We start from the raw sequence: 27396 nt of genomic DNA, 5'->3' as shown, positions 1-27396 counted from the left end.
GGGGAAGTTGGTCACACTTCTGAGTTAGCCCTACTCCTTCACCTCTGTTAAGAAAGGAGCCGCCCTATGCTCTCCAAATTTCACCCGCGTTTGTTTCCAACCTAGCTGCTGGTTATAAAGTAAAAAATTCTTCCTTAGTAGTACTTGCACCTGCCTTTTCCTCCTGCTCTACCCCTTTCTCCTTATGTGTCACAGATTGCAAGCCTGAGGGTGAGTTTTTTAAAAATTTAAATTTTAGGGAGCATGGGCGTAGTCAAGGGGGGCAACTGCCCCCATCAATAAAAATCAATACAAATCTGAGGTTCTGCCCCCCCCCCCCCAATCCTAACTACGCCCATGCTAAAGTGGGGTTAAAACTGCGGTTTTTTTTTTGTTTTTTACAAAAAAAATGAATTTATTAATGGAGAACATTTAGGAAAAATAGAGGACACATTTGTCACCTTCTACTTTTAACTGGATCGCTATGACGACTCTACCCATGGAAAGGAAGAGGCGTCCTGGGAAAAGAGGACCTATGGCAACCCCATCACCGCCTCCCATCCTAACCAGGACCCACCCACGTACTCTCCCCCGCCTTTGAGCGTCGCCGCGAAAGCGAACGCTTTCTTGTCCCGCTAGGCTCCCCGTAGCCGCGGCCTCGGCAAAGCCCCGCCTACCAAGGCGTCGAAAGCATAAAAGCCCGTCGGCCCGCCCCGGCCGCCCAGCCGCGCTCAAGAGGAGGAAGGAAGATGGCGTCCACCAGCCGGTCAGTAGCACAAGTTGCCGGGCGCTTCTCTAGATATAGGAAAGCAGGGGGAAGGGTAGAGGGGTGCGTCCGGGCTCGGGGTGGCGGCGGCGGCGGAAGGCGAGCGGCCCGAGAAGGCGCAGCCTCGCCGCGGCTTGGGCTCCTCTGAGGGGGGAAGGTAGGCCCGCCGCCTCCCGTTGCCCTATCCGGTCTCCCTTTACCTCTCTCGCCGGTCTCCTCCGGCCGCCTCAGCTTGGGCGGCGGCCTTCTCCGCGGGGCCTTGGTTTTTTCTCCTCAGCCCACTCCCGCCTCCGCCGCCAAGGATACGCTGCTCGCTTTCCAGACGCCCCGGTGGCCTCAGGTGGTGGTGGAGGACGCGGCTTGGGACGCCTTAGGCCACCTGCGCTTCTTCGCCGACCCTGTTTAAACGGACAGTGCCTTGAAAGCATGTCCCCGCCCCCCCCAGAAGGATTCTGGGAACTGTAGTTCGCCCACCGCAGAGCTACAGTTCCCAGCACTCTGAACACCCCCATATGGCGTGTAGGCAGCTTTTGACTTCCCCAAAACACAGGATTCTGGGAACTGTAGTTCGCCCAGGGCAGAGCTACAGTTCTCAGCACTCTGAACACCCCCATATGGCATGTAGGCAGCTTTTGACTCCCCCAAAACAAAGGATTCTGGGAACTGTAGTTCGCCCACTGCAGAGCTACAGTTCCCAGCACTCTGAACACCCCCATATGGCGTGTAGGCAACTTTTGACTCCCCCACCAAAACCTTGTGACTTGCTATACCATGAATTCTTTTCTCTCTCCCCACCCCCCCATCCAAATTAATTTTTATTGGTTTTCCAAATCATTGCCACACTGAATTTAGTTTTAGATAATTTAGTTTTCTCCCCAAAACTGGTTTCGCAGCAATGCTGCATTTCAAGCGGCTGTTGATTCTTTGCCTAGGAGACAACTCCTAGGGTCTGAGGTCCCTTTGGCGCACCAGTAAAATATTTGAGGGGGGGCCTTCCCCCAAAGTTGATAGGTATTCCCATTCAAATGGTGGACATGTGTCGTGTCATGCTTACAATATTTTATTGTCTTGCTAATTGTGTGTTTTATATTTGACTTAACTTAGCAATGTTTTCTTTTGAAATGTTTAAGTTTTTTTTGGTTAACTTTGTTAAATGTGTATTCTGTAGCTGATCTCCTTTGTAACGTTTTATTTTGAACTCTTTAAGATAATATTTGTTTCCTATTATGTTGCTTTTACTGTATACATTATCTTTCTTCAGTAATGCTTAATTCTGGATTGCTTTATTGATTGATGTTTTAATGATCTGTAAACTGCTTTGAGTTTTTTCTTAAAAATATGTTAGCACCCATGGGCATAGCCAAGAGGGGTCAGGGTGGGGCAGCTGCCCCCATCAATAAAATACATAGCAAACTGAGGTTCTGCCCCCACCCTAACAAAAGGCACAACAGAAATCCTGGCTACACTTATGTTGGCACCCCAATTCTTTGCCAGTACTGGGAAGGATGCAGTAAAGCTGCAGGGCCAGGTAGGCACATCTCAGTAGACCTGGGGAAAATCTGATGGGCGTGCTGGGAGCAAAGCTGATGTTCAGTCCTCCAGGTGTTGTTGAGCTACAGCTCACATCTGGAAGGCCATAGGTTAGCCACTCCTGCTGAGGGGAGTTCCCAGGATAGCCAGCTGACCTCGGGATGAGGCCTCCTTAACTTGCAGCTTGTTGAGCAGGAACTGGGAGATAAACCTGCTAATGTTTTTAATGTGGAGCTCAATTCATAGGGACAGCAGCTGGCATCTCCAAAGAGTCCTTGCTTTACCTAGAGCTGTGCTCTGGGTGGCTGCACCTGATTTCTAGGCCTCATGTTTCTGTGTTGAGGAAATTGCTTGTTTGGATGACGGCTCTTTGGCAGTGCTGGAAATTCACCCTCAAGATATTTCTATATGCCGAGTATATGCAAATGTTTGTTGTAACGTTAGGATCAAAAGTTGCTTTCGTAATACATTTTTGGGGAAGCAATTGTGTGAGCAGAACTGTTTTGGGTCCTGTCTGTATGCTCTCTGTTGGGGTCTCCCACTCTTGCAACATCCTACTGTTCTAATATTTTGTCAGAAGAGATGTTTATATTGTACATATTGTAATCCTTAATTGTAATGCTTTGTTTTGAAGTTGGATAAGGTTTGGAGGGATGAGGAGAGGAAGTTTGGGATTGCTTTATTAATTTTGTTCAGGTTGACATTTTAAAATCCAGTGTATTTGGAGTGAAGGCTGGCTTCATCAGATATACTTAGAAGGATCTATCTGACTCCTTGCAATCCTCTTCTGTGAGACAGGGGACATACTGTTAAGTTGTACACCCATGAAAGTTCTTTGTTGGGCAACATTTTGACTACTTAGACTTGCTTTCCAGATTTGCAGTTGGCCTAGATTAGTAATGTGATTTGCATTTGGCCTAGACTAGTAACATGAAACGGATCATTTTGTACATGGAATTCACTTACTAATTTACTCTCGTTGACACTATCTGCGCCAACTAGTGCTAAATGGTGTGGCCAAATGTTATTTTACCCTATAGCTGTTTGGGTTGGCTCTTTTTTCCTGTGCCTGCTCTACCAGTTTGGTGTCTGGTGTATATACAACGTGTGATTATGAGCTTAGAAACACGAAGGCTGTTACATTATTATTTTTTTAGTGCTAATTCCAAAGCATTGTGGATGATACAGGTCAGTGCAAGAAATCCAAAACTAGAGCAGGGCCCCTCACAGGGTCCCTCAATGATAATATAAGGCCCTTGAGCTGAAACACTTTAACCAGCCGGTGGTAAATTTATTGGAACAGTGGGCAGATTTTGATTTCAGAGGAAGTGGTGCCATGGGGTTGTGGCATAACACAAAATTTGAAGATATCCCCACCTTCCCAGCCAATGCTGCTTCTAGGTTTTTCTTTTTTCAAGATGAAACCCTGAACAAGGTGAAGAAAGTACAGATGGGAGTGCTTGGGTATATCCCCCAGCCTTTCCAACAGGCATTTTTAAAACACACACACATGTGAAGGCTCTGAATATGATGAATAAAATGTTCACTGCCAGCTTCACCTGGCTGCAGGGATATGCTCACTGCTTCTCCCCCCCTCCATCAGTTATTTTTTTAACCCAAGACCCTGAGCAGGGTCCTCCTGCTAAGTCCAGCTGCCCACTGCCAACAAAGGCCTGAGTGTGCTGAAATATTCTTGCCACTCCTTCCTTTTCTCCACAACCCACTGCCAGACTTAAAAATGAAGGAAAAAAGTCCATGAGAAGTGCTTTCTGTCATTTCCAGCTGACTGGCGGGCAACAGGTCCGAGCAAACATTTTGACAGTGTCCTGGTTGCTTTGGAGATACCAAGGAAGGCTCCTGACTGAATTGTTTCTCCCTTTAACAAGCCAGTTACTTCAAGTCTTCCTTGGACCATACAATTCTGTTTATTGACTTTCCGTAAGACTGCTTTCTTCCCTTTTCACTTCCTAAAGAGCATCTTGTTTAGATAATTTTTGAGCTTATTATAGACTACCGCAAAGGAAGATAAATGCTGTGTTTAGGTTAGTTAAACAATTTAGATGATAGCAGCTGTAAGTTTGAGGCCGTGTGACCTTGAGGAAAGTAGGCTACTGTTTAAAGATGTTTGAATGAAACATTTCCTAAATTGACACTCTGTAGCATAAATATTGTACTATGCTTAAGCACTGTATTGCAACAAGAGTTTGCCAGGGAGCCATTGAGATGACAAATTTGTTATGGACTATCTGAAAGCTTGGCCCATTTTTAACCTATGTAGAAAAGAAAACCTCTTGAGTTGGAATCTATTTTGGAAGGGAATTAAAACGCAACCAACAGCCATACCTTCCACAAAACATATCTTTGGTCATAATACAATATTTGTATTGTTTAGCCGTAGGCCATCACAAGGCAATATTCAGAACAAATATGTAGCATTATAGCCAACCACAGGCATGACAAGAATGCCCAAGTATCCCTTATTGAACTTAAAACAGCAACAACAAAAGCACCACCACAGTACTGTATACATAAAGGTAAAGGTAAAGGGACATACATTTAGGTAAAATAATTCTTATATTAACATTAACCAGTCTAATTTACACCCCACTAATGTGATTTTAAGTTCATAAATACAGAGGATTGGATATTCAACATGTTTTGACATCTATGTGACTCACTCACGTGCTAAGTGGGAGTGTATTTAGCATATTTATTTTAAATAATAGTTGCACTTCCTGCTTCGTGCTCATCTACTTCATGATAGCCATTTTAAGAATAGAGAATGTGGTTCTGTGTGGAGGAGCTTCTGTTCAAAGTTTAGAAATCCCACTAGGCATGTTGTAGCAATCTCGATTTCTTGTCTGGTGAACTTGCATTTTTTTTGGTGGTATAACCATTACAGGGAGGTATCCCTGGGCTTTTTTTCACCCAGAATTCACCGGAACTGAGTTTCGACATCTCTTTGGTGTGTTCCAGCACCTCTGCAGTGTTGCGCCACAGCAGCATGGCACTTGGGGCTTTGTAACAGAGGCTGCGGGCAGCACAGCACTCTGTGTTGTGTGTCAGAGGCTCAACAACTTTGGCTGGGTGCTCCCCCCTGAAAAAGGACAAGTTCTGGCACCTCTTTTTCTAGAAAAGCAGCCCTGAGGTATCCTGATACTTATATATAAGTTTTGGTCTGCTGCTTTTGTTACAAGTTGACCACAGTGGTATGTGGCCACAACAGATTTGTCAAGGTGAATGGCTAGCTGCAATAGTTGGTATTACTAAGCATAGTTGGGATATCAATTTCAGGGCTATTTCTGTCTTTGAGGCAAACATATTCGTCACCAATTTCATGCCATGTTTATCAGCTTCTTTCAAATCACCAAGGAAGTAATTGCATATATAACATACAGCAAATTATATCCTGTCATGTCACATTTTGAGTTTCATTTAAAACTCTGAAAGCATTCTAATGCATTTTACAAGATCACTAGAAATTAGTAAAACTTCAAATATTTTGCATGATCAAGATGAATTAGGATAACGTTTTCCTCTTGAAATAAATGCTGCTTATCAGTTACTTTGTAATCCTACAGATTTGTTAAAATGAGGTCTTATAGGGTTTTCATAATATGCCTGTCTTCTCTTTAGCATTTCCCCCTTATATAACTCATTTTCTAAATTGCATAAAATATAATGGCAAGTGGTCTACACCTATTCAAATGTATTTTTATTTCTGTGAACTATGTGTGTACATATTTGTTTAAAATAAAGGACTCATTGGAGGTAGTGACTTAGTTGGAACCTTTTCTCCCATATGCTTTGAACGGCTTAGACTTATTCACAAACTTTTCATAAACATGGTTTTTAATGTGAGTTGTCACACAAAGTTAAAATATTGCATTTGTTTTTAAGGGTGGATGTGCTGCCAAGAGTGACATGTCCAAACCATCCAGATTCCATATTGGTGGAAGATTACAGAGCTGGAGATATGATCTGTCCAGAATGTGGACTAGTCGTAGGTGAGCAATATTACAGTAGTTGTATATCTTACTCCAAATATTTTATGTTATTATATTATTTTTATAATAATATTTATTATTTTATCTTAAATGCCAAAAGATTGCATTAAGAGCTTCAGTCAACACATTTACTTCTGTAACAAATCTTTGAGAAGTCTTTGCCACGTAGAAACCAACAGCTTGGTAACCTACCAAGATGTTTATGCAGATACTTCCTGTTAATTTAGTCACCGTAGATAACTGCCCTGTCATATTTTTTTCTGGTTTAGCAAAAACATGGCAGACATTCACTGTATTTTACCCATGTGTCACCTCTTGCACACTGACCCCAAAAAAGACTAGCCACAAAAGTTTCCAACCTGTTACGAGCGTAAAGTCTCAGACTCTGTGCAGTTTTGCAAACAGTCGGGTGTTAACTGATTTCTCAGTTGTGCGGGGTGTGGTTCCTCACAGGCCATTCTTTGTGGTGCCCTCAGAAACTCCCTCTTGAGTTTTCAGGTATGGGTATCATATTTTAAGAAACAAACAGGTGTTGTTCAGCTCCAACTCCCACCATCTCTGACCCCTGGCATTGCTGACTGGGGGTGATAGGAATTACAGTCCAATAACATCTTGAAGATATAATATTTGGTTACTTCTGCTCTAGGTGGTGCAGAATCAGGTTGCTGTGAACCAACCAGATATAATGAAATGATAACTACATCTTCATAACTTTTAAAGACTTTAGCTGTCATGAAATCAGTAGAGTACAACATCCTGGCCAAATTTCAAAAACAGTGCTCTACATTCTGACACGGCTTAACGTGTGAAGGAGCGGATTTGCCAGTTAGAATGAATTTTACCAATTTGCATAGATTTAGCGTTTCCACAGACATCAGACCTCTTGGGAAAAAGGTAGTGAAAGTGGCTAGAGAATATGAGTTAATGTATTTTTTCTATTCTCTAAATTGTTGCTTTAATATAGAAATGGTGATCTGCGGACCCTGAAAGTCTTTTCTAGTTTCTTAATATTGACTGTGTGCTGTTCTTCAAGGTTTCCACTTAAAGAAGGAAACGGATAAAAGGCTGATAGGTTAAACTTCATGAGAAAAAAATAAATTTCTTGCTACTAGTGAGTAGTAATAGATGTAGATAAGTATTACTTTATTTAAATTTATGTCCGGCCTGTCCTCCCAAAATTGCTTTGGGTCACAAACACAAAAAAGACAATCGAAAATTTAAAAAAGAGTATTTACCACATCTAAAAACGATTACAGTGGTACCTCGGGTTAAGTACTTAATTCGTTCCGGAGGTCCGTACTTAACCTGAAACTGAAGCACCACTTTAGCTAACGGGGCCTCCTGTTGCTGCGCCGCTGGAGCACGATTTCTGTTCTCGTCCTGAAGCAAAGTTCTTAACCTGAGGTACTATTTCTGGGTTAGTGGAGTGTGTAACCTGAAGCATATGTAACCGGAAGCGTATGTAACCCGAGGTACCACTGTACATACCTTCACACCTAACAATTCCAAGGTTGCCAGGAACAGTATCTTTCAACCATCAAATCCTGGATCAGCAGGGATGTTTCTAAATTCCCCCTGAACATACATAATGAAGGGGAGAGACAAAGCTCACCAGGGAGGGCACTTCATAAATGAGGAACTGCAACTGGTAAGGCCCTGTTAAGGGACAATGCCACCTGGGCAACAGCCTGTTGTGCTCCACTAATAGGGCCTTCACTGCCTACCATAGGGCTCGAGATGTATGGAGGAAGATACTCTTTTAGGTGCTTCCAAGCCGTTTAGGGCTTTGTATGTAGTGCTAACCACATGAATTGGTCCCAGTAGGTAACTATCACCCAGTGCAGAACTGGTATCCACATGGTCCCATTATAGCAGCAACATTCTGCACTAGCTGCATCCTCCAGACCTTCAAGGGCAGCCCCATGTAACAGTAATCCAGCTGGTAGCTCATCAGTGCTGAGTGTCAGGCTACCCCAGTCCAGGAGCAGCTGTAGCTGCCATTCGTGTGCAGTGCATGCTACTTAGAAACAATTTTAACTGTTGCTATACTAAATTTGCTTGGCTGTGACTCCGCCTACCCTGCACTTTTAGGAGATGACATCACAATCATTTTTGCTGACTGATACCGCCTCATGAGCATTCCACGTTGTAGTTGTTTACTTCAGTGTATAAGCAAGGAGTTGACGTAGTAACTCTTAGGGTGATAATGGGAGCATGGCTTGCTGTGCTAGTAGAGCTGTGATTGGTTGTTGCATTTAATAACCACCTGTGTGCTCATCTGTAAATACAGGTTGCTGAACCAAATCTGCATGTGGAATTATGAGACCTACACAGACCTAGCCATGGCATCCAGTTCTGGTAAAGTGTAGTGCAGGTATGGCTAACCTGTGGCCCTTCAGATGATGATGTTGGCCAGTGGTCAGGGAATTGTCCCAGTGACACCTGGTTAGCCACCCATGATGGTTGAGTCTGAACAGGCAAATCCCTGGATCAAATCCCATATCCATCACTTAGTAGGTGGCTATAAGCAAGCACTGTTCTTCCTGCAATAAAGGGATAACACTGGCTTGTCATACAGGACTTCTGAGAAAGTACCGTATTTTTTGCTCTATAGGATGCACCTGACCATAGGACGCACCTTGTTTTAGAGGGGGAGAACAAGAAAAAAAATTCTCTCCCTCTCTGCGCAGCGCCCCTTTAGCGAAGTGGCAGGAGAAACAGAGCCCCTTCCATTTCTCCTCCCGCTTCGCTGAAGGGGCGCTGCGCAGAGAGGGAAAGTTGCGCAGCGCCTCTTCAGCGAAGCAAAGCCAGTAGAGCAAGAGGGATTGGTGTGCACCGACCCCTCTCGCTCTCCAGGCTTCAGCGAAAGGAACCCGAAGCCTCCAGAGTGCAGCGGGCACTCCCACTGCGCTCTGGAGGCTTCAGGCGGCTATCCCTGAAGCCATGGAGCCTGCACTCACTCCATAAGACGCACACACAGTTCCCCTTAATTTTTGGAGGGGAAAAAGTGCATCTTATAGAGTGAAAAATACGGTATGTGAAGTGCTGTCAAGACTCTCAAGCAGGAGAATGCCAAAGGCAGATTTGAATCTACTGGTAGAACTGTGTGCTTTGCAGCACTTTCTGACTATTATTTAATATCAGCAATAATTGATGTCCCCTTTCTACCAGAGAGCATCTGCTGGATGCTCTTTTCTACAGATGAGCCGCTGCTTGCACCTGAGTGTGGTTGGTAAACCTTGGGATTTTAATAGAAAGCAAAGTAAATCTTGAAAGCCTCAATTCATTCCACCCACTGCTCTAAAGAACTATATTAATATGCATCAGAAGTGTGTTGATTTTGTAAGTATGTATAACTACGTATTCTTTGGTAAGGGCATTCTTTAAACAATTATCTGTTTGTACGACTTGGTTTTTCTAGGACTCTCTCCATGCTTCTCCTATTTAAAGGTCACTTTCATTTTCAACATCCGTTCAGTTTATTATCAAAATGAGAAAACTGACACTGCCAAACAGAACTTCCTCTTCTAATCCTGGCACAAAATTAATGACTGATGACATACGTAGGTTTCATCCAGGCCTCCGTTGGCTTTTTAAAATTATTTTTTATTTCACTTTTTCGGAGAAATACTGTATCCCAAAGTGGTGGTAGTCAATGTGGCAGGCCCTTTCCTGAGGCTTACCAAAACACACCTACACATGCAACACTAAACAGAAGTCAAGGGAAAAGGTAGAGGAGGGAGGTCAGAACAGTGCCAGAACAAGCTGTAATTCAATAAGCATTTATATTTAGTGAGGACCAGGGGTGGTGTTCTGTTGCTTGTAGATATGTTCTGTAAGGGACCTAGCAGCTCTTTTACCTCTGGCTGTTGTGTGTATACCAAGCTCCCTGCTGCTTCTCTTCCCTAGGTCAATGGATAGTGCCAGGCTAATTTTCCCTCTTGCCATTATGTTCTTTCTTAGAGGAGTTGCTAGTGCCTTTAGTCCCTTGACAGATGGCAGAGTTTGGCGTGCTCTTCCCCTCACCTCTCGTGTATTTGAACACAATTTCTTAGATGCTTAAAGTATTAGTACCATAGCAACTTACATAAGGAAAGGCCACCTTGTTATGGTAGAGCACATTCTTTTTATCTGGTCCAGGGTTAAGTCTCTGGCATCTGCAGTTAACTCAAGGTCTACCATCTAAATTTTATTTATCACCTTCAGTTGTATTACTCAGTTCTGGCCTAGATAATGACATTGGATTTGTGTGGGTGCACTTCTGGGAAGTTAGAAGCTCAAAAGGAACTGCTGCCTCTTCTAGTTGAGAATTCCATTTTTGTAGTTGGTTGGTGTGTGAGGGAAAACAATGCATTATGTTCTGTTCTTTTTCTAATCCCAGTGTTGAATTCATACTCCAGACTGCATATCTTCTGGTGCAGCAACAAGCTGTCTACAGTTGTTCACGTGCTCACCTATGAAACAGATTATTGGTTTGGGTTGTGATGGGTGGCTGGGGACAAGATCTAAGAAATGCTAAAAAGAGGAGCCAGTGTTCAAACTGGGGAACTTTTAAAAGAAACCTTTGGGGTGTGAAACTGAACACTAGACAGTTACAGTACTTCTTTGCAGAAAACTCCAATGAAACAAAAGAGAGAGAACATTTTATAGTTTACCATATGTAACTTTACCATTTATGGTTTGTATAATTGTTACTAGCAGTTTTAAACGAAATATTATAAAACCCTAGAAACAAACCAAAATGTAAAGTTAATGTCTTAGAACTTTTACTTTTGAAGAGGAGGTCTGGTCATTTCACCAGTCACTAGATGGCAGCACATTACCTAATTAACAATTTGGACAAGTTCCATTGGATTGTGTGCTCCTGTTTAAATGTTCTTAGAACCTTGTGCACTGTTTATGGAGCAAAAAGTTAGACAAAATGCCAACACATCAATCCACGATACAGAATTCTAACTTGCTGTCTTAATGCTGTCCTCTAATTGGTATCTGTTTCACTAAACTTCACAATTGCAGAAGTAACTGACCATTCAACTCTTTCTGTTCTGGGTAACAGTTTTGTTCAGAGCTAAATTCCTCTTCAGTGATCACCTAGATTCATGGAAATGTGATTTGATTTTTCTTTTCTGCCATGCATTTTCAAATGTTTTTTCCCCCTTTGTTTCTAGGTTTAAGGTTTAGGATTTCAGATTTCTGTTCAAAATATTGTTAATATATTCATTTGCAGTTCATGTGAAGTTTTCTTAATCACTTAAGTTTTGGCCTCTTGGTATACAAAAGCCATCTACAGATAAAATAAAATTCTTGCTAACTTACTAGTAGATTAAGAAAACTGAAATACGCAGAAACTGAAAAAAAAGGTGAAGTTGTGTCGTGGCCCATGTTGACAGTTGTTTCTAAATCTAACTTCATTTAACAATCTGTTTAAGATCGTATTTTTTTAATAAGCAACTCTAGCAACATCTCAGAAGTTATGGTTCCTATTGTGTCGTATGATGAGTGGTTGGGTGCTGTAGGTGTATATATGTTTTTTATTTTAATATTAGCAAGGCTAACTTTCCTTTGAAAATGCCAGGATGTTTTTAATAGATAGTGGTGTGTTTTATTCATTTAAAGCACTTACTGGTGTGAATAAACTTTCAAGACTGAGAACTGATTAATCATATACTTCTCTAAATAAAGAATCCTAAAGTAGTGATAAAATTAGTACATGGAGGGATATGTCTTCACCTTATAGCAAGAGAACACCAGTATCTAAGGACTGAGTAGCAGTAGCCACAGAATAATATAAAGCCAACCATGGCTTTTTGTACTGCTGCACTTCAAGCACACATCTGAAAACAGGCACTCTTCTCCACATTTGCCACTTCGTATGTTGCCCCATATGCATCTTGTGTGTATTGAAGACACAGGGATGCCCATTGTATTATTGTATTTGTAATTAATCCAAATATATTTCTGTATTACTACTTGAGCAGTATAAGGAAATGAGTAAAAGGGCAACTCTGTGAAAGCAGTTTCTTTCCCTTCTGGAAGAGTGCCATCCTCTTTTATAAAGTAAATTAAAATCTCGATTTGAAATTGCCCCTGACTCTTCAACCTGGATGACTCACTGACATTTCAAGATCAACATGCTCAAAATAGAATGTCTTGGCTATCTCCCAAAACTCCCCCCCCACCATTCCTATCAATACTATCCAGCCTCTTTGCCCAGGCACTTAGCCTTGTGTTCTTTTTTTTCTTCTTTCCTGCAGAATTCATTTATTGCCAAACCCTAACTCCTCTCTCTTAACAGCATTGCCAATATCTGTCCTTTCAATCTCTACTTCTAATGCTCTGTTTCGTGTTGTTTTCTTCTTGGCTATTGCTACTTCCTATTCTCTGGCCACCTTTAATCACACTTTGATTTCCTTCTTCCTCTCGGAGACTCCTGCCTTGCTGACTGCATCAATGTTCTGACACCTCCATTAGTTCTCTCCAGTAAGGTCCCTTCTCCTTTGAACCATTACAACCTTTTTTGTTTTCCATGCCTCTTCATAGCTTTGCTCTTCTCCTCTTCTCTCTCATTATGTCTAGGTTTGAAACATAAAATATACAACCATTTCTGTCTCTCTACTGCTTGGGGTACTATGCAGTTTGTGTGGCACCTATGTGGCCTTTAGTCTCTTCAATCATAGTTTTTTTTTTTTAGAATTACCATCAGTAAAAAATAATGATTAACGATATTTGAAAAATCCCTGAAGAATACCTACTAGCAGCAATAGTTGGGACATCTTCAATGAACTGATGGGCTTTGTAGTTAGTTTTTTAAATTATACCCTTTTGTAGATAGAATGCACACCTTCTGTTGTAACTGTGTTTTCATTTCTTTCCAGAATCACACAGATAATTTTCTCTACCACGATAAAAAAAATTTGAACCAATAGTGTGCTGCTTAAATATATTTGGTATATGACACTGAATAGTTTTCTGTTTAACTTCCATTGCCATCTCAGGGATACATTCCCCCCCCTTTTCCCCCCAAAGTTGGCAGCCACAAAACAGTCTTGTCATTAAAACAGGAATGGTGCATAATTCACAAGAGGGCAGATCCCTTTTGTGAGTCATATAGGTCATTCCCACTTGTGTGGAAAAATATTACATCATTGCTGTGCTCACTGTTCTATTTATACAACACCAGAATTTCAAGTACATTTTGCTTTTTTTAGATGCAGTAAACAGTAACCAGACTGCTAGGCCTTAGAAGGAACAATGCTTAATCAAATATTTACATAGAGGCCAAAAGAGGAAAATGCTTTCTCCTATTTTAAACTTATATGGGGGAATAATGGCTCCCTGCCTTCATTGCCATACATGCTGTGTTCACTTTTTAAAAAGATAATCTTACTCCTGATTGATCCTTAAAAAAAAAAAATCCTCTGCAGACACGTAAGAGCAAAGAATAACATCTCAAATATGGGTCAAGAGTTGCACTATTTCCCTCCTCCCCATTCCTATCCCATTGATCCTTTTTTACATCTCTCTCTATGTCATTATGTTTCTGCTCCAGGTTCAAAATAATACCCTCTCGACAACCAATAGTTATTTAATTTGTGTTCTCAAATATTTGCAGCCGTTATCCTTTGGAAACTTTGTGCTGAAGTTTTAAGCATTAAGTTGAGCACCTCTGTACTGGATTTTATACACTTTGGGGGATCAAAAAAATAACAGTATTCTCTTTATTCTAATTGCCCATAAACATTCTCAGCTGTGTGGCTCTAATGTGCAGCTTCTGTAGCATAAGGGTGGGTACATTTCTAAGATTTGCCATCTCAAACCATTAACAGGAGAAACTTGCTCTGTGTAGTCAATCTGCTATCACAGTATTCAGGCCTCCCTTGGACAGAGATCATAAAGCAGTAGTATACATCTCCTTAATGACACTGTAAGCAACCGGTATGATCAGTTTTAGTTGTTAATTGTTCCTCTAAAGTCACATCTTCTAGGGGAAGCCCTTTCTGAGTCATAATTTGGAAAATAGCTGCTACTTCATGAAGCTTGTTGCTTTGGCATACTTACGACTTATGAAATCACGACTATATCTGGATTCTTTTCTAATGACTGATTATTTCCCTTTGCTACAGTCTTGATAACAAGCCAGCAGCTGAATATCTGAGTACACTTCATTAGCAGCAAATCAGTCTTCACAGTTTATGCTAAGCAGATTTTAAAAAATACATTGGGAATTTGTGGTGCAGCCAGAATGTTCTCTCCATTTGCATATATAACGTCTTTATTTAAATACTTTGTAGGAAAGATATTGTTGTAAAAGTTTACTTTGAAGCTCATCTCGGCTTGAAATCTTCTTAATCTTTTCTTCTGAAATCTCAAAATCTGTATAGTATCAAAATGGAGCATAACTCTAGCTATACCAGAAACAGTATAATATAAAAGTACTTTCAAATGGAGTCTTAGTTCAGATTATTTTTGATTAGTGAAAAATTGCATCTGAAAGGTTCTAATATTTTAAAACCATATTCAGTACTTATAAAACAACAACAACCTGCCTACTGGTTTTAATTGACGCTCTGTTAAAAGGCAACCTTAGTTTAAATCTATTTCCAAACCCCTAAAATTCCTTTTTTAAATACTGAAGGATACATAGGCTAAGGTAACACTTCAATAAACAAAGCTACTGCTAGTTGATTAATAAAACAAATTAATTTATTTTCATATTACAGTCATTGTATTCTCAAAAAATAAGCAATGCATTCTTAGGGTGGAATTCATCTAACCAGCTCAGCCAGGGCTTTCCCACGCCGGCTCCCACCACTAAGGGTGAGAGATACATCACTATATCATTCAAAACCATCTTGTGATATCAGTTAAATTTTTTTTGACCTGGCAATATATTGTGAATCATTACGTGTGTGCACTTTACAAAATTCACAATGTGGGGAAAAATGTGAAGCCAGCCAATGCTTCTCTCGATTCCTGCAGCCCCTGTTAACTCTGCCAGCTCAGTGCTCTCCTGCCTCCTGCAGGGACAGCGAATCACAAGAGTTGTTTAGTCGTTTAGTCGTGTCCGACTCTTTGTGACCCCATGGACCAGAGCACGCCAGGCACTCCTGTCTTCCACGGCCTCCTGTAGTTTGGTCAAACTCATGCTGGTAGCTTTGAGAATACTGTCCAACCATCTCGTCCTCTGTCGTCCCCTCTTTCTTCTGTCCTCCATCTTTCCGAACATCAGGGTCTTTTCCAGGGAGTCTTCTCTTCTCATGAGGTGGCCAAAGTATTGGAGCCTCAGCTTCAGGATCAGTCCTTCCAGTGAGCACTCAGGGCTGATTTCCTTAAAAATGGATAGGTTTGATCTTCTTGCAGTCCATCCAGCAATTACAAGAGTAGGTGCCAGCAAAAATCACAATGTGGGGGAAATGGTGAAGCCAGTCAGTGTCTCTGCATAGCTTCATCCTTATTTCAGGCATCATGATATATCACAATGTTTAGCTGGTGATATGACACGATGTTGAATACCAGATATTGCCTGGCCCTACCCCTTGCCTTGTCCCCAAATTGGTTCTGAGGGTTTTTGTAGAATCCCTGGAACAGTGTGCTGAGAGAAGAGGGGAATCGTTCTGTCTGGAATGCTTGTGCAGATGGAACAATGAGGGAAGTGTTGAATTCCACCCTTAATTTGGGCAACTTTTGGAGGTTGTCTCAACCACACAGCTCTTTCTATTTGCCTCAGTCTACTCAATCTACTAATCACACCTCTTAATTAACTATATTATTTATTATTATTTATTGAATTTATATACCGCCCTATACCCACAGGTCTCAGGGCGGTTTACAGAATAAAATCAGAATATAAAACCACAAAATACGTAATCAGAATAAAAATGACAACCCAATAACCCCCCAACACATTTTAAAAGGACATAGGATGTCAATCAAATCAACCAAAGCCCTGGTTAAAAAGGAATGTTTATTATTATTTATCTAAAGGGAAACTTTGGTTACTAGCTTTGGAATCATCCAGGATCAACCAGCTTGAAGTTAATTTTAACATCCTGGTTTGTTCCAAAGCTTGTAACCATAGTTTCCCAGTTCACATGAAATGGGAAACTGTGGTTAATTAGAGGCTTCCTGGCTTATGTGTGGCTTGGACAAAGAGAGGGAGGATCAAAGGGGTTCTAGCAGAAGGCAAAAGGCAGATACATATCTTGGTTTAATAAATGAAGAAACAATTGCCAATATTATTTCTCAAGCTTGTTTTCTGTGATTGCAGAGGAGGACTTGAAGATGTGGAGGGGTCAAAATTCATTGTTTTTCAAGGTTCTCATTTTGAGCCACGCTGTCAAGTGTTTTGTTCTTCAAGATCTGTCCCAAGTTTGGGGGTATCAGTTTTAGAATAAGAATATTGTTGCAATATATAGAGGTGTACGTTAACAGCTTGTAACTGGGCATCTGCTGGTTTCGGAAAGACAGCATGCCAGCTTTATTGGTTCTGTGAACTCAAATTGGCAAGTTAGCTATAGCATTACTGTTCATGTTATCGTTGAAGTGTCCCTAAATGCTGAATTAGGTTCCTTCCTCCCTTCCCTCATTTTATTTGTATACTATTTTCTGACACAAAAATCATGCTCAAAGCAGCTAGCAAAAAAAGAAACAGGGATGCATTTCAAACAAACGCTACAAAACAATTTCATAATAACCCAGCATAGCAAAACAGTAACACAGTGACATTTTCATAACATAGCAAAGCGAAAATACAATATACAAAAAACCACATTTCAGTACTGTAAATATAATATTAGCAACATGTAGCATACAATCGCAAAAAAAGAGCTTCACAGTTTCTCTTTCGTCCCAGAAACACCCCTCCTGTGATGTTGCTCAGTCCTTCTCCTGCAGAAGCTTCTTATAAGGCTTCCAAGGAGAAGGGTGGGGTAGCTAGAAACACTCTTCCCATTATGAAGTTGCCCTCATTGATGATAAGCTTCCAAACACAATATTCTACTTTGGTGCTGGAAAGCTGGAGTTGCATATCAACCGTAATTTGCAGGTTACCCTTGTTAAAAGTTTCATGTGTACATGCGGTTATATGACACCTGACCTCTCCATTCCTTGTGTTGCCTTCAGCCTGCTGAATCCAGCAACAGATAGTAGCATGGAATAAGCAGGCGTTAATGTAGGTCTGACCATAGGTTGTTTGCCAGACCTATAGAGCCTTGTTAATGTTGCCTTGAAGTGCAAAAGAGCATTGTTTGGACCAGCTGAGGTGCCTGTGCTCTGCAAGTTCCCATGTTCTAGCCCAGAGGTAGCCAACATAAGTGTCCTTCATTTGTTGTTGGATGCCAACTTGCATTGGTCCACAGCAGCATGGCCTCTGGGCAGGGATGATGGGAGTTGTAAGCAAACAATATTTGGAGAGTACCACATTGGATGCCCTTGTTCTAACCACTCAGATGCAGTCACTCCCTGAGAGTATCCTTGAGTGAGAGCTGGTTACACTGTGAACTCTTGGAAGTGTTTCTGTTAACTTCATTACTTACTTGTCATCTACAAAGTGTCACTAGGGTTGCTAGAACAGAGATTGTCTGAGACAGGTTCTGCCTCACACTTCCTAATTTGTGTAAAAAACACACACACCCAAAACTGTTGTCTTAAAACGATTGCCTGAATGTTCTCTAAATGGTTGCTGTGGTTGTAAACGAAATGATTCTGAATGCATATTTGTGAACCTCTTGAGACTTTTCAAAAACAAAAGAATGATGATGAATGCTTTTTGCATACTCAGGTGACAGAGTCATAGATGTAGGGTCAGAATGGCGAACATTCAGCAATGACAAAGCAACCAAAGACCCGTCTCGAGTTGGAGATACCCAGAATCCTCTTCTGAGTGACGGTGATCTGACTACAATGATTGGCAAGGTAATATAAATCACGAAATGCATTAATGCACAAGATCTGTACAGCAGCAGGGAGATTTTGGCAGAAACTTGGATATTGTTGCTCTTAAAGTGGCAGCGCAAAGTTGGGGATAAGCAAGCTGTGCAGAGTGTTAGAAACTGGAGTAGAAAAGCTATTCACCACATGGCTCTTGGGACCTGGGCTGTGGTCACCGAAACAGAATGTCTAGTTGCCTTTTTTTCTCCCCAGTGCAACAGCTCTTTCTGTTTACTTTTACGTAGATAATTTATTTGGCTCCCCGTCCCCCAATTTGTGGTATTGGGAGAGTTGTATAGCGAAACAGGCTGTTCAGCGAGCACAGAGGGACCTACATTTAGGCATGTATAGGCATGTATAGCCAGTGAACTTCATGGCTGAGTGGGGATTCTAGTCTTGGTCTCCTGGCTCCTAGTCCTACAGACACTCTAACCACTTCACTACACTGGCTCTCACTAGGGAAAACTTTTTTTGGGCAAAGTCACAGCTTCTGTGATAGCTGGAGCTGCCATTTTCTTTGCTGAGTTCTATAAGGGCAGCACTGTTTTAGACTAAGGAGGAGGAAGCTGACAGGCAATGCTACCCGCTCGGCTGGTTGTCAGACGAAAGGCAGGTGGTGCTTGATGAATCCACTGAGGTTGGTGGGGCACTTGCTCAATTCACCCTAATGGACCAGCTTCCACCACAGGTCTTGAAGAGATACTGGAGGCAGTACTATCCCACTGGAGTTACTACTGCTGGATTTGACCTAGCTCACGAGGCAATGGCACTCCTGTATTGGGTCTTGAGCTTTTGTTGCATTTGCAGGCTTTAGCCAAGTTATCTATCTCTATAAACCAGTCTGTAAACCAACTGATGCCCAGCAAATAGCATCCAAGTAACCCCTCAGGCTTATTTAATTAACTTCTCAGAAACGTAAAACACACACATACAAAAAACCCAAGAAACAGAGCATATACATTGTGCTAATACCACCGCAACACAAAGTTAACAGATTATTAAACTGGGGAAGGGAGAAAGATGGGCACGCTGTAATTAAGAACTTAAGGAATGATGGCAATAGCTATGCCATTCCCAAATAAACCTCTTTAAGAGTGGAGAAAATGTTTAGGGTTGGGGCACTGATGAAGGGGTTGGGGGAAAGAAACGAGCCATAACTGAGAGCCAGTGTGGTGTAGTGGTTAAGAGCAGTAGTCTCGTAATCTGGGGAACTGGGTTCGTGTCTCCGCTCCTCCACATGCAGCTGCTGGGTGACCTTGGGCCAGTCACACTTCTTTGAAGCCTCTCAGCCCCACTCACCTCACAAAGTGTTTGTTGTGGGGGAGGAAGGGAAAGGAGAATGTTAGCCGCTTTGAGACTCCTTAAAGGGAGTGAAAGGCGGGATATCAAATCCAAACTCCTCCTCTTCTTCTTCCTTTAATAGGGAAATCTGCAGAAAACTGTACTCATAAACTGATGAACGTGATGTTTCTGGATGCAAGAGAGATGCTGCACCTAGAGAAAAGGAGTTGGGGAGGGGGCAGGAGAGGTGGTCAAGAGAGATTAAGAAAGGCCAGGGTTGACTTACACCTCCCTACTAACATTAGAGAGAGAAAGCTGGGAGCCTACTGTACTCCAGAAAAGCGAAAAGTGCCATGGCAATTTAGGAGGCCAGCAGAAGCTGCAATACTTAAGGAGAAAACTTCGGATGGGTGTGGGGGGGGGATTGTGAAAGCATAGGGGAGCAGGAGAGTGTTGGTGTTTGGGTGCTAATACTGTACCCCTCATGGTAGGCAGGTAGGCCTGAGAGCCATCCTTGAGCGTTCTAGAACGAGCCGGGCTCCATTCTCCTTCCACAGATGGAAAGCTACAACAGAGGAAGAGAGTGAGAGATGAAGAAGGTGCTATGCAAAGAGCCAATGCCTGAAGCAGGAGGAAGTAAAGTTTGCAGCCGCAGCAGAAGCATCAGGCACTGCAATGAGAGCCTCTGGGCTCAGGAAGCACAAAACACTGATAGACCCCAAAGCTGGCTTGAAGCTTCTCCAAAGAGAAAGGAGATGTTGCCTGCCCAGTTGCATGTTGGCCTCCACCCTGAGGGAGGGAAAGTGTTCTGGCTAGCCGGAGATAGTCCCGGCCAGAGAAATGCTGTCTGCTTGCTTGTTCAAAATTCCCCAGGTACCAGGCACATTTTGCATCTGGCGTGGGTCGAATTGCCACCAAGTGAAGATGTCTTGTTGGCAGGTTTGGCGACTGACATCTCCACCATCTGGCTGGTGTGCAACAACGTTTTCTGATGAGCAAGCCCCAGCATCAAAAGACGCTGCTGCGTGTCAGCCAACCGGCCAGTCTGTGGAGCTATCTTCCCACTATTTTTTTCTGGATTGTTTTGTTTGATGTCAATACGTTGTAAACTTCTTTGAGATTTTTTTCTTTAAAATAGAAAGCAGCATAGAAATGAATGACAATGACAATAACAATAATAATAAGCCCCACCAAAAAAGAAAAATGGTGACTAGACAGTCCATTGTGGCAACCGCAACCTAGGTTTAAGGCGCCGTTTGGCGATTAGCTTATATAGCTGATTTTCTAACACTGTTTTCTTGACATCCATGTTCACACAACTACCAGGGACTGATGTTCCCTGCATATCCATAAGGCGTGCTGTGTAGACCCCAGGGGTCATCAACTTGATCTTGTTTGAACAAAGAGTTGTACCAGCTGTGCGGTGAAAGAAAAAGGAACTGAAGCATGTTCTGTATCACTGAGATGTTTGTCACTGCTATTTTGGGGGTTGCTGACTAGTTTTCCTTTCCGAATCACAAGCAGTTTCCATAGCTGGAAGAACTAGCAGTATCAGGAGATGGTATATGAAAATAGCATAACTGATTATATATTATTCTGTGTAAGGTGTGTGTATCATCTTATGTTCATTTTTATTTCTCCCATGATCTCCCCAGTCTTTTCAAACAAGGATTGAGCTCTGACCAGGATGCTTTAAGGTTAACTAGTACTAATAGAGACCAGAGTTTTACAGGATGCCATGTTGTGCAATGATAGACTTCAGCGTTTCTGTGAGAATCCAGTTCATGTTAGAGAAAATGTGGACTCCTTTGCTCTCACAATTGTAATGCAGACTGGTCAGGCAGTCATTAGTGGACTGCCTACATGGCTGTGTTCAAATATTCCATGAAGCCTCTGCTTTTTAAACCTTCTGATAGTATTGCCCAAAAGTGAAGATGAAAGTGCAGGTTATACCCAGATTTCATTCTTGTCTGGTGAAGAAAAGCTGACTAGCCCTGCAAACAGAAGAGATCCCAGACAACAAAGGAGTGTCAAGGTCACGAGTTTGGCAAGGGGTCAGAGCCCCCTGCAGCAGGAGGAAACCCGGGGCAGTGGAATTAGAAGCCACCTTGCTAAGGGTTGCGCCCTCCCTGTATTTAACTCTTTCAATATGAAAATGGAAGATACGTGTTTGGTGTCCAGATGTATAAAAATCTGGGAATGTGTGGGAAGGGGACCAGGTTGGTTAGGGCAGTATTTTCTCCTCTGCTTCCAGACATCATCTTCTGTCGCTACATGCACCTCTGGTGGGCTTCTTGCTTGCTGTGTTGTTTGCCCAGGAAGAAGCAATGGATTTGTTAGGACTCTCATTTTCTCTTTCTGCACCCTATCCCCGCTGTTTGCTGTCCACAAAATGTAGTGTTTGCTTCTGAAATGGGAATAAAGTGAGTCCACTGTAGTCACAGTTGAAAACCTATGTTGAGCCATTCTTGGAAAATGTGGAACTGACCAGAACTTTGCTAGGTTGTGCAGTGTATATTACATGTGTTTTTCATAGAGAGCAACAGCTGGACTAATGAGCAATATAGTCTTGGCATTTACGTAATAGAGCTGGGGTTGTCAACCTTTTTTTGGGGCAGTGGAAACATTTTGAATTTTGAAAGAAATTTATATTAGTGGTTGAACTAAATGAACATGACTAACTTGGGTGCATCAATTCAGGGGGTAAAACATAGTTCGATACAACTGCAAGTTGCTGCTTTTTTGAGTGGGTAGGGTTCCCTGGACCTGATGTAGGACTTCCCATGTAAGCAACCGGGACTTCCTTTTGCCATGAGACTACATGAAGTTGGAGTGATGTTGGCCTTTGAAGAACGGCTGAAATAAGGATGGCAAAACACACTAAAAGTGTGCTTTTCATTTAGAGCAGAAATTCCGAAACTTGGGTCTCCAGCTGTTGTTGGACTACAACTCCCATCATCCCTAGCTAGTAGGACCAGTGATCAGGGATGACAGGAGTGTAGTCTAAAAAATCGCAGGAGACCCAAGTTTGGGAAAACCTGATCTAGAGAATGAAAGAGGGTCATTATGACCACCGTGTCTGTAGTCTACTTGGAAATAGTGACAGCCACCTGCATTGTGATCTGTTTCTAATGACTTCATTACTAGGATGTTGTAATAGATGTTGCTTATTGCAGCCTCTGAATCCTCACATAAGTGCAAAAGTGGTCTTACTGTGTATATCTGGTACAAATTCCAGCAATCTCTGACACATTGTAAACCCTTCTTCTGCAGGGCACGGGCGCAGCCAGTTTTGACGAATTTGGGAATTCAAAGTATCAAAACCGGAGGACCATGAGCAGCTCCGACCGCGCGATGATGAACGCGTTCAAAGAAATCGCTAGCATGGCAGACAGAATCAACCTCCCCCGAAATATAGTTGTAAGTTCATGCCTCCCTCTCTCAAATTGTTCTGGCGTTTACTTAGTTAGCATAATATAATGAGCGCATGAATTTTTGATATTATTGCTAATTAAATGGCCTGGAGTTAATTAAATTTTGTCTGCTTGCTTTGAAGGATCGAACCAATAATTTATTCAAGCAAGTCTATGAGCAGAAGAGCCTGAAGGGGAGAAGTAACGATGCCATTGCCTCCGCTTGCCTCTACATCGCCTGCAGGCAAGAGGGCGTTCCGAGAACATTCAAAGGTAAGCGGGCAGCGTAGTGTCGGCTTCATCCGGGATCATCCAAAGTATCTTCAGCTAGCACAAACTGCCACCTCGTTCTTCAGTATCCGAGAGCAGCGAAGCAAAACCTGCGATTCCCAGGAGTGGGCTTCGTGTTTTGTATCTTACTTGCCTTTTAATCACTTGTGCAAATTGCCTGCAAACTGTTTGGGAAGGGGGCAGTCGGGCAACCCTCTTTTCCTTGAGCCTAGTCCAAAGGGAGGAGTTACATAGAAACTGCCGACTAAGAGCCATGCAGCCGTATGGCTGATTGTATGGTAGCATTGAGTCACTGAGTATAAATCTGTGCTTCAGGGAGCCTATAGTTATCATACACCTCTTTGCTTGATTTGATTATTATCATTATTTGAATAGCTGTATGTTGGACAGCGCTTGGCATGTGCCCATGTCTTTACAGGACTGCCTCACCAAGTCATTTCCACCTGCCCTGCAGAATGTTGATGCACGGTTCCCATAATTTCCACCCGAGATCAAACTGGCCCACAAATTTTAAAGTGAGAAAGGCAAGCAGGTTTAGGATCGTGGAGAATATGATTAGCATTGCATCCTAATATACGTTAATGATGTAATTTAAATAATTAAACACATGCAGCAAAGCAAATTGACTTTAATGTGCGTACTATTCCAGTGAAACTTGTTTTGTGGTTTTCTCCTTTTTTTGTCTTGTGGGAAGAGAAATACTAGCTAACACTTAGTGTGAAGGGATTGGAAGATTCATGAAAGGGCAGATGTATGCAAATAAAGAGCTTTATCTCCATGCTGCTCAGAACCTGCAGTTATTCCCTGCATTGGAAAACTATTGGTAAACATTGCTCTTTTCTCTCGCTCCTCCTCCCCACAGGCGAGGACTGTGCCTTGCTCTTAAAATGCTGCAAATTCCTCATTCCCAACATATTGTGCCTGAGTCCTAACAAAATCATTCTATTAAATTAAAACCTGTGCTGTGGTTCTGAGACCCAACAACTGAATCAATAGCTCTTGAATTGATGCTCACTCCTCAGTGCAATTCCTTGGTGACTTTGAATGGAATGTTTCTCTTAAAAGTGGGTGCCGGTTTTGTTGACTACATAGATTGAGTTACATATTTGTGCTGCGAAGATTTAAACGGAGGGTTAAGCTTTAATTGGTAGCAGGGAGAAGGGACTGAGAGTGTTATTATCCTTAACTTACTGCAATCCTGTTTCAGCATTAATGTTGTGTGTGGTTTTTGTGTTGTTGTTTTCTCGTTTCAGAAATATGTGCTGTCTCCAGAATTTCCAAAAAAGAAATAGGCCGGTGTTTTAAGCTCATCTTGAAAGCTTTGGAAACGAGTGTGGATTTGATCACAACTGGAGATTTCATGTCCAGATTTTGTTCAAACCTGGGTCTTCCTAAGCAAGTCCAGATGGCAGCAACACACATTGCCCGTAAAGCTGTGGAATTAGACTTGGTTCCTGGGAGGAGTCCCATCTCGGTTGCAGCTGCAGCTATTTATATGGCTTCACAAGCCTCCGCCGAGAAGAGAACCCAGAAAGGTAACATTTCCATTTCCCCCTCCCCTGTTAAATTCTAGCTCTGTTAAGTCATTTATTCAGAAAGAAAAAGAGTAATCACTGATGCAGAAAGCACTATAAGGATCCTCCTTTTGCCATGATTTGGGATGTATAAGTAGCTCAGTAATAAGCCATGTGAGTAATTGCCAGGCTAAGGAGCCAGTCTGGTTAGTGTTGAATGAGCACTGGAGAGAGCCAGGTTCAAATCTCTACCTAGTTTGCTGGGTAATGCTGGGCTGAGATACTCAAATACCTCTTGGCCTAATCTACCTTACAGGATAGTGGGGCAGATCTGTGTTGTCTTGAGACCTCTGGAAGAAAGGCAGGATACAAATGTAATAAATAGCTAGGCACACTTAGTGAGCTTTTAATTATTATTATGCTGGCACCTGCATTATACAGCTTTAGGCATCAGGCAAAAACGTTCCTCTTTAACCAGGACTTTGGCTGAATGGCATCCAATGGGGGTGTGTGGATTGTTGGGTTGTTTTCATTTTTATTAGATATTTTGTGTTTTTATATTGTGATTTTGTGTTGTAACCGCCCTGAGACCTGCAGGTATAGGGTGGTATACAAATTAATAATAATAATTCATTTCCTTCTGAACCATGGTCTCAAGGCAATTTACACATAAAATAATAAAAAACACAAAACAACCAGTACATTTAAAACAAAATTAAAACTCTCAACAAGTGTCCCCCCCAAAAAACCCCCCCCACATATTCAGAACATATGTGTTGTCATGTGGTGTTAGGAACATACCTTATTAAGTGGTCTAAATTAAATGTAATCCTCTCTAAAGTCTGGCATTGCCTCTTTTAGTAAGATGTTCAGTTCTGTCTAGCAAGGTTGCCATTGGTACATCCCTTAAATGGGGAAAGGATGGAAATGCTCCTATGTGGACTGATCCAGTTCTAACCACATGGAAAGCCAAAGCTCTCTGCAGATCGTGGGAGTAAAGGTTCCTCTCATCTGGGCATGAAAAACTGTAAGAGCTGAATTCATGCCTTGGCAATCAGTCAATGGCTTTTGAAACAGCTATCAATAATCGAAGTGCTAAAAAAAATAAAAATCAGTTGATGACAGGCTTCAGGTAGAACAAACAGATGGGGGGGCGTGGGGGGTGCCGTGGTCTAAACCACTGAGCCTATTGGACTTGCCGATTGGAAGGTCGGCAGTTCAAATAAGTGACAGTGAACTCCCATTGCTCTGTCCCAGCTTCTGAAAACCTAGCAGTTTGAGAGCACACCAGTGCAAGTAGATAAATAGGTACCGCTGTGGCAGGGAGGTAAACAGCATTTCTGTGCGCTCTGGTTTCCGTCATGGTGTTCCGTTGCACCAGAAGCAGTTTAGTCATGCTGGCCACATGACCCGGAAAGCTCCCTCGGCCTGAAAAGCGAGATGAGCGCCACACTCCATAGTCGCCTTTGACTGGACTTAACTATCCAGGGGTCCTTTATCTAATACAAACAGAACAGCAGGTTCAGTCAACCAGACAAAGCCAGGGATGTTTTGCTCTGCTAACCTAAATTCCTACATTGCTACATATTGAAAGCAAGTTGTACACACACACACACACACACACACACACACACACTGAAGGCAATGGCACCTGGAGTAAAATCCCATTTAATGAAGTCCAGTCCAATGAGAGGGTCATGGGGGATGGAAGGTGCATCTTCAGGTATTCAGGATGCGGCTTGCTTAAGATAGGAATGGAGGATCTGTGTCCCTTTGGATAGTGTAAAGACTCCAAACACTATTCATCCCAGCCATCCTGACGCAGAATTGGGCATTAAGCTCCCGTGACATCTGGTTACCCACCCCTGATTTAAGGCCTTAAGAGATGAACACTTGCACTTTGAATTGGACCCAGGTCTGATTGGTAATAAATGACCATATCCAAGGGCACGTGCAGTGTGAGCTGCCCCGACAAAAATCATATTCTTGCGTCTTTCTATTGTAGTACTACATTGCTCCTGAGAAGCTTTGAGATTTTTATTGAAAGCAGCCTTTTAAAGGTTGTTTGTTTCTTTTACACTGTCTGAAGCTGAGCACCAGGAAGAATTGGAGAAACTACAGGTTGTTTTTTTGGAAACGCTCCAGCCTTGTAACTCTACTTGTCAGTTTAACTTGTCTGCCTTGGATTTCATTTCAGAAATTGGAGACATTGCCGGAGTAGCTGATGTTACAATCAGACAGTCATATAGGTTGATTTATCCACGAGCTCCTGATCTTTTCCCAGCTGATTTCAAATTTGATACCCCAGTGGACAAACTGCCACAGCTGTGAATTTCCAAGGGTACGTCTGTAGCCCACAGAGGTTTTGATTTCGACTTAAAAGTGATATATATAAAAATGGTACTGTTGAGCCTTCAAGTTGCGGAACTGGTAAAACTATGTGAAAAAGCCTAACTGAGGAGTCAGAGCACACATTCCAGGTATAAACAAAATAATTTTGTGGCATTTTTTATGTATATATTAGTGAAAGTAATTATTTAACAGCCATCAATTTCCTATTGTATGTACTTAGATTTCTTTCATAGAGATCTTGGTTGTTGTTTTTTTGGAAAATATTTCAGATTCTAATTCCTGAATAAATTGTTTTCCAAAAACCTATACTGTTCTGCAAGTTTCACTGTGTGTGT

General features: G+C 42.1%; 1 protein-coding gene across 1 annotated transcript; it reads left to right on the top strand.

Moving 5' to 3' along the window:
• Positions 1 to 628: 628 nt before the first annotated feature.
• GTF2B (general transcription factor IIB) lies at positions 629 to 27367 on the top strand. Its single transcript, XM_081866129.1, has 7 exons — positions 629 to 745; positions 6176 to 6282; positions 18062 to 18195; positions 22765 to 22911; positions 23048 to 23177; positions 24449 to 24730; positions 26907 to 27367. The coding sequence occupies exons 1-7, from the start codon at positions 729 to 731 to the stop codon at positions 27038 to 27040; spliced, it is 951 nt and encodes a 316-aa protein (XP_081722255.1). The 5' UTR covers positions 629 to 728; the 3' UTR covers positions 27041 to 27367.
• Positions 27368 to 27396: the final 29 nt, after the last annotated feature.

Source organism: Podarcis erhardii (assembly GCF_964252035.2).
Source record: "Podarcis erhardii genome assembly, chromosome: 6".
NCBI classification, from domain to species: Eukaryota; Metazoa; Chordata; class Lepidosauria; order Squamata; family Lacertidae; genus Podarcis; species Podarcis erhardii.
This window is presented reverse-complemented; position numbering and strand designations above follow the sequence as displayed.

Excerpts from the sequence above, each read along its gene's own strand:
- GTF2B (XM_081866129.1), top strand. Across the intron at positions 6,283-18,061 it reads AGAATGTGGACTAGTCGTAG|GTGACAGAGTCATAGATGTA; the intron begins GTGAGCAATATT and ends TTGCATACTCAG. Across the intron at positions 18,196-22,764 it reads TGACTACAATGATTGGCAAG|GGCACGGGCGCAGCCAGTTT; the intron begins GTAATATAAATC and ends CTTCTTCTGCAG.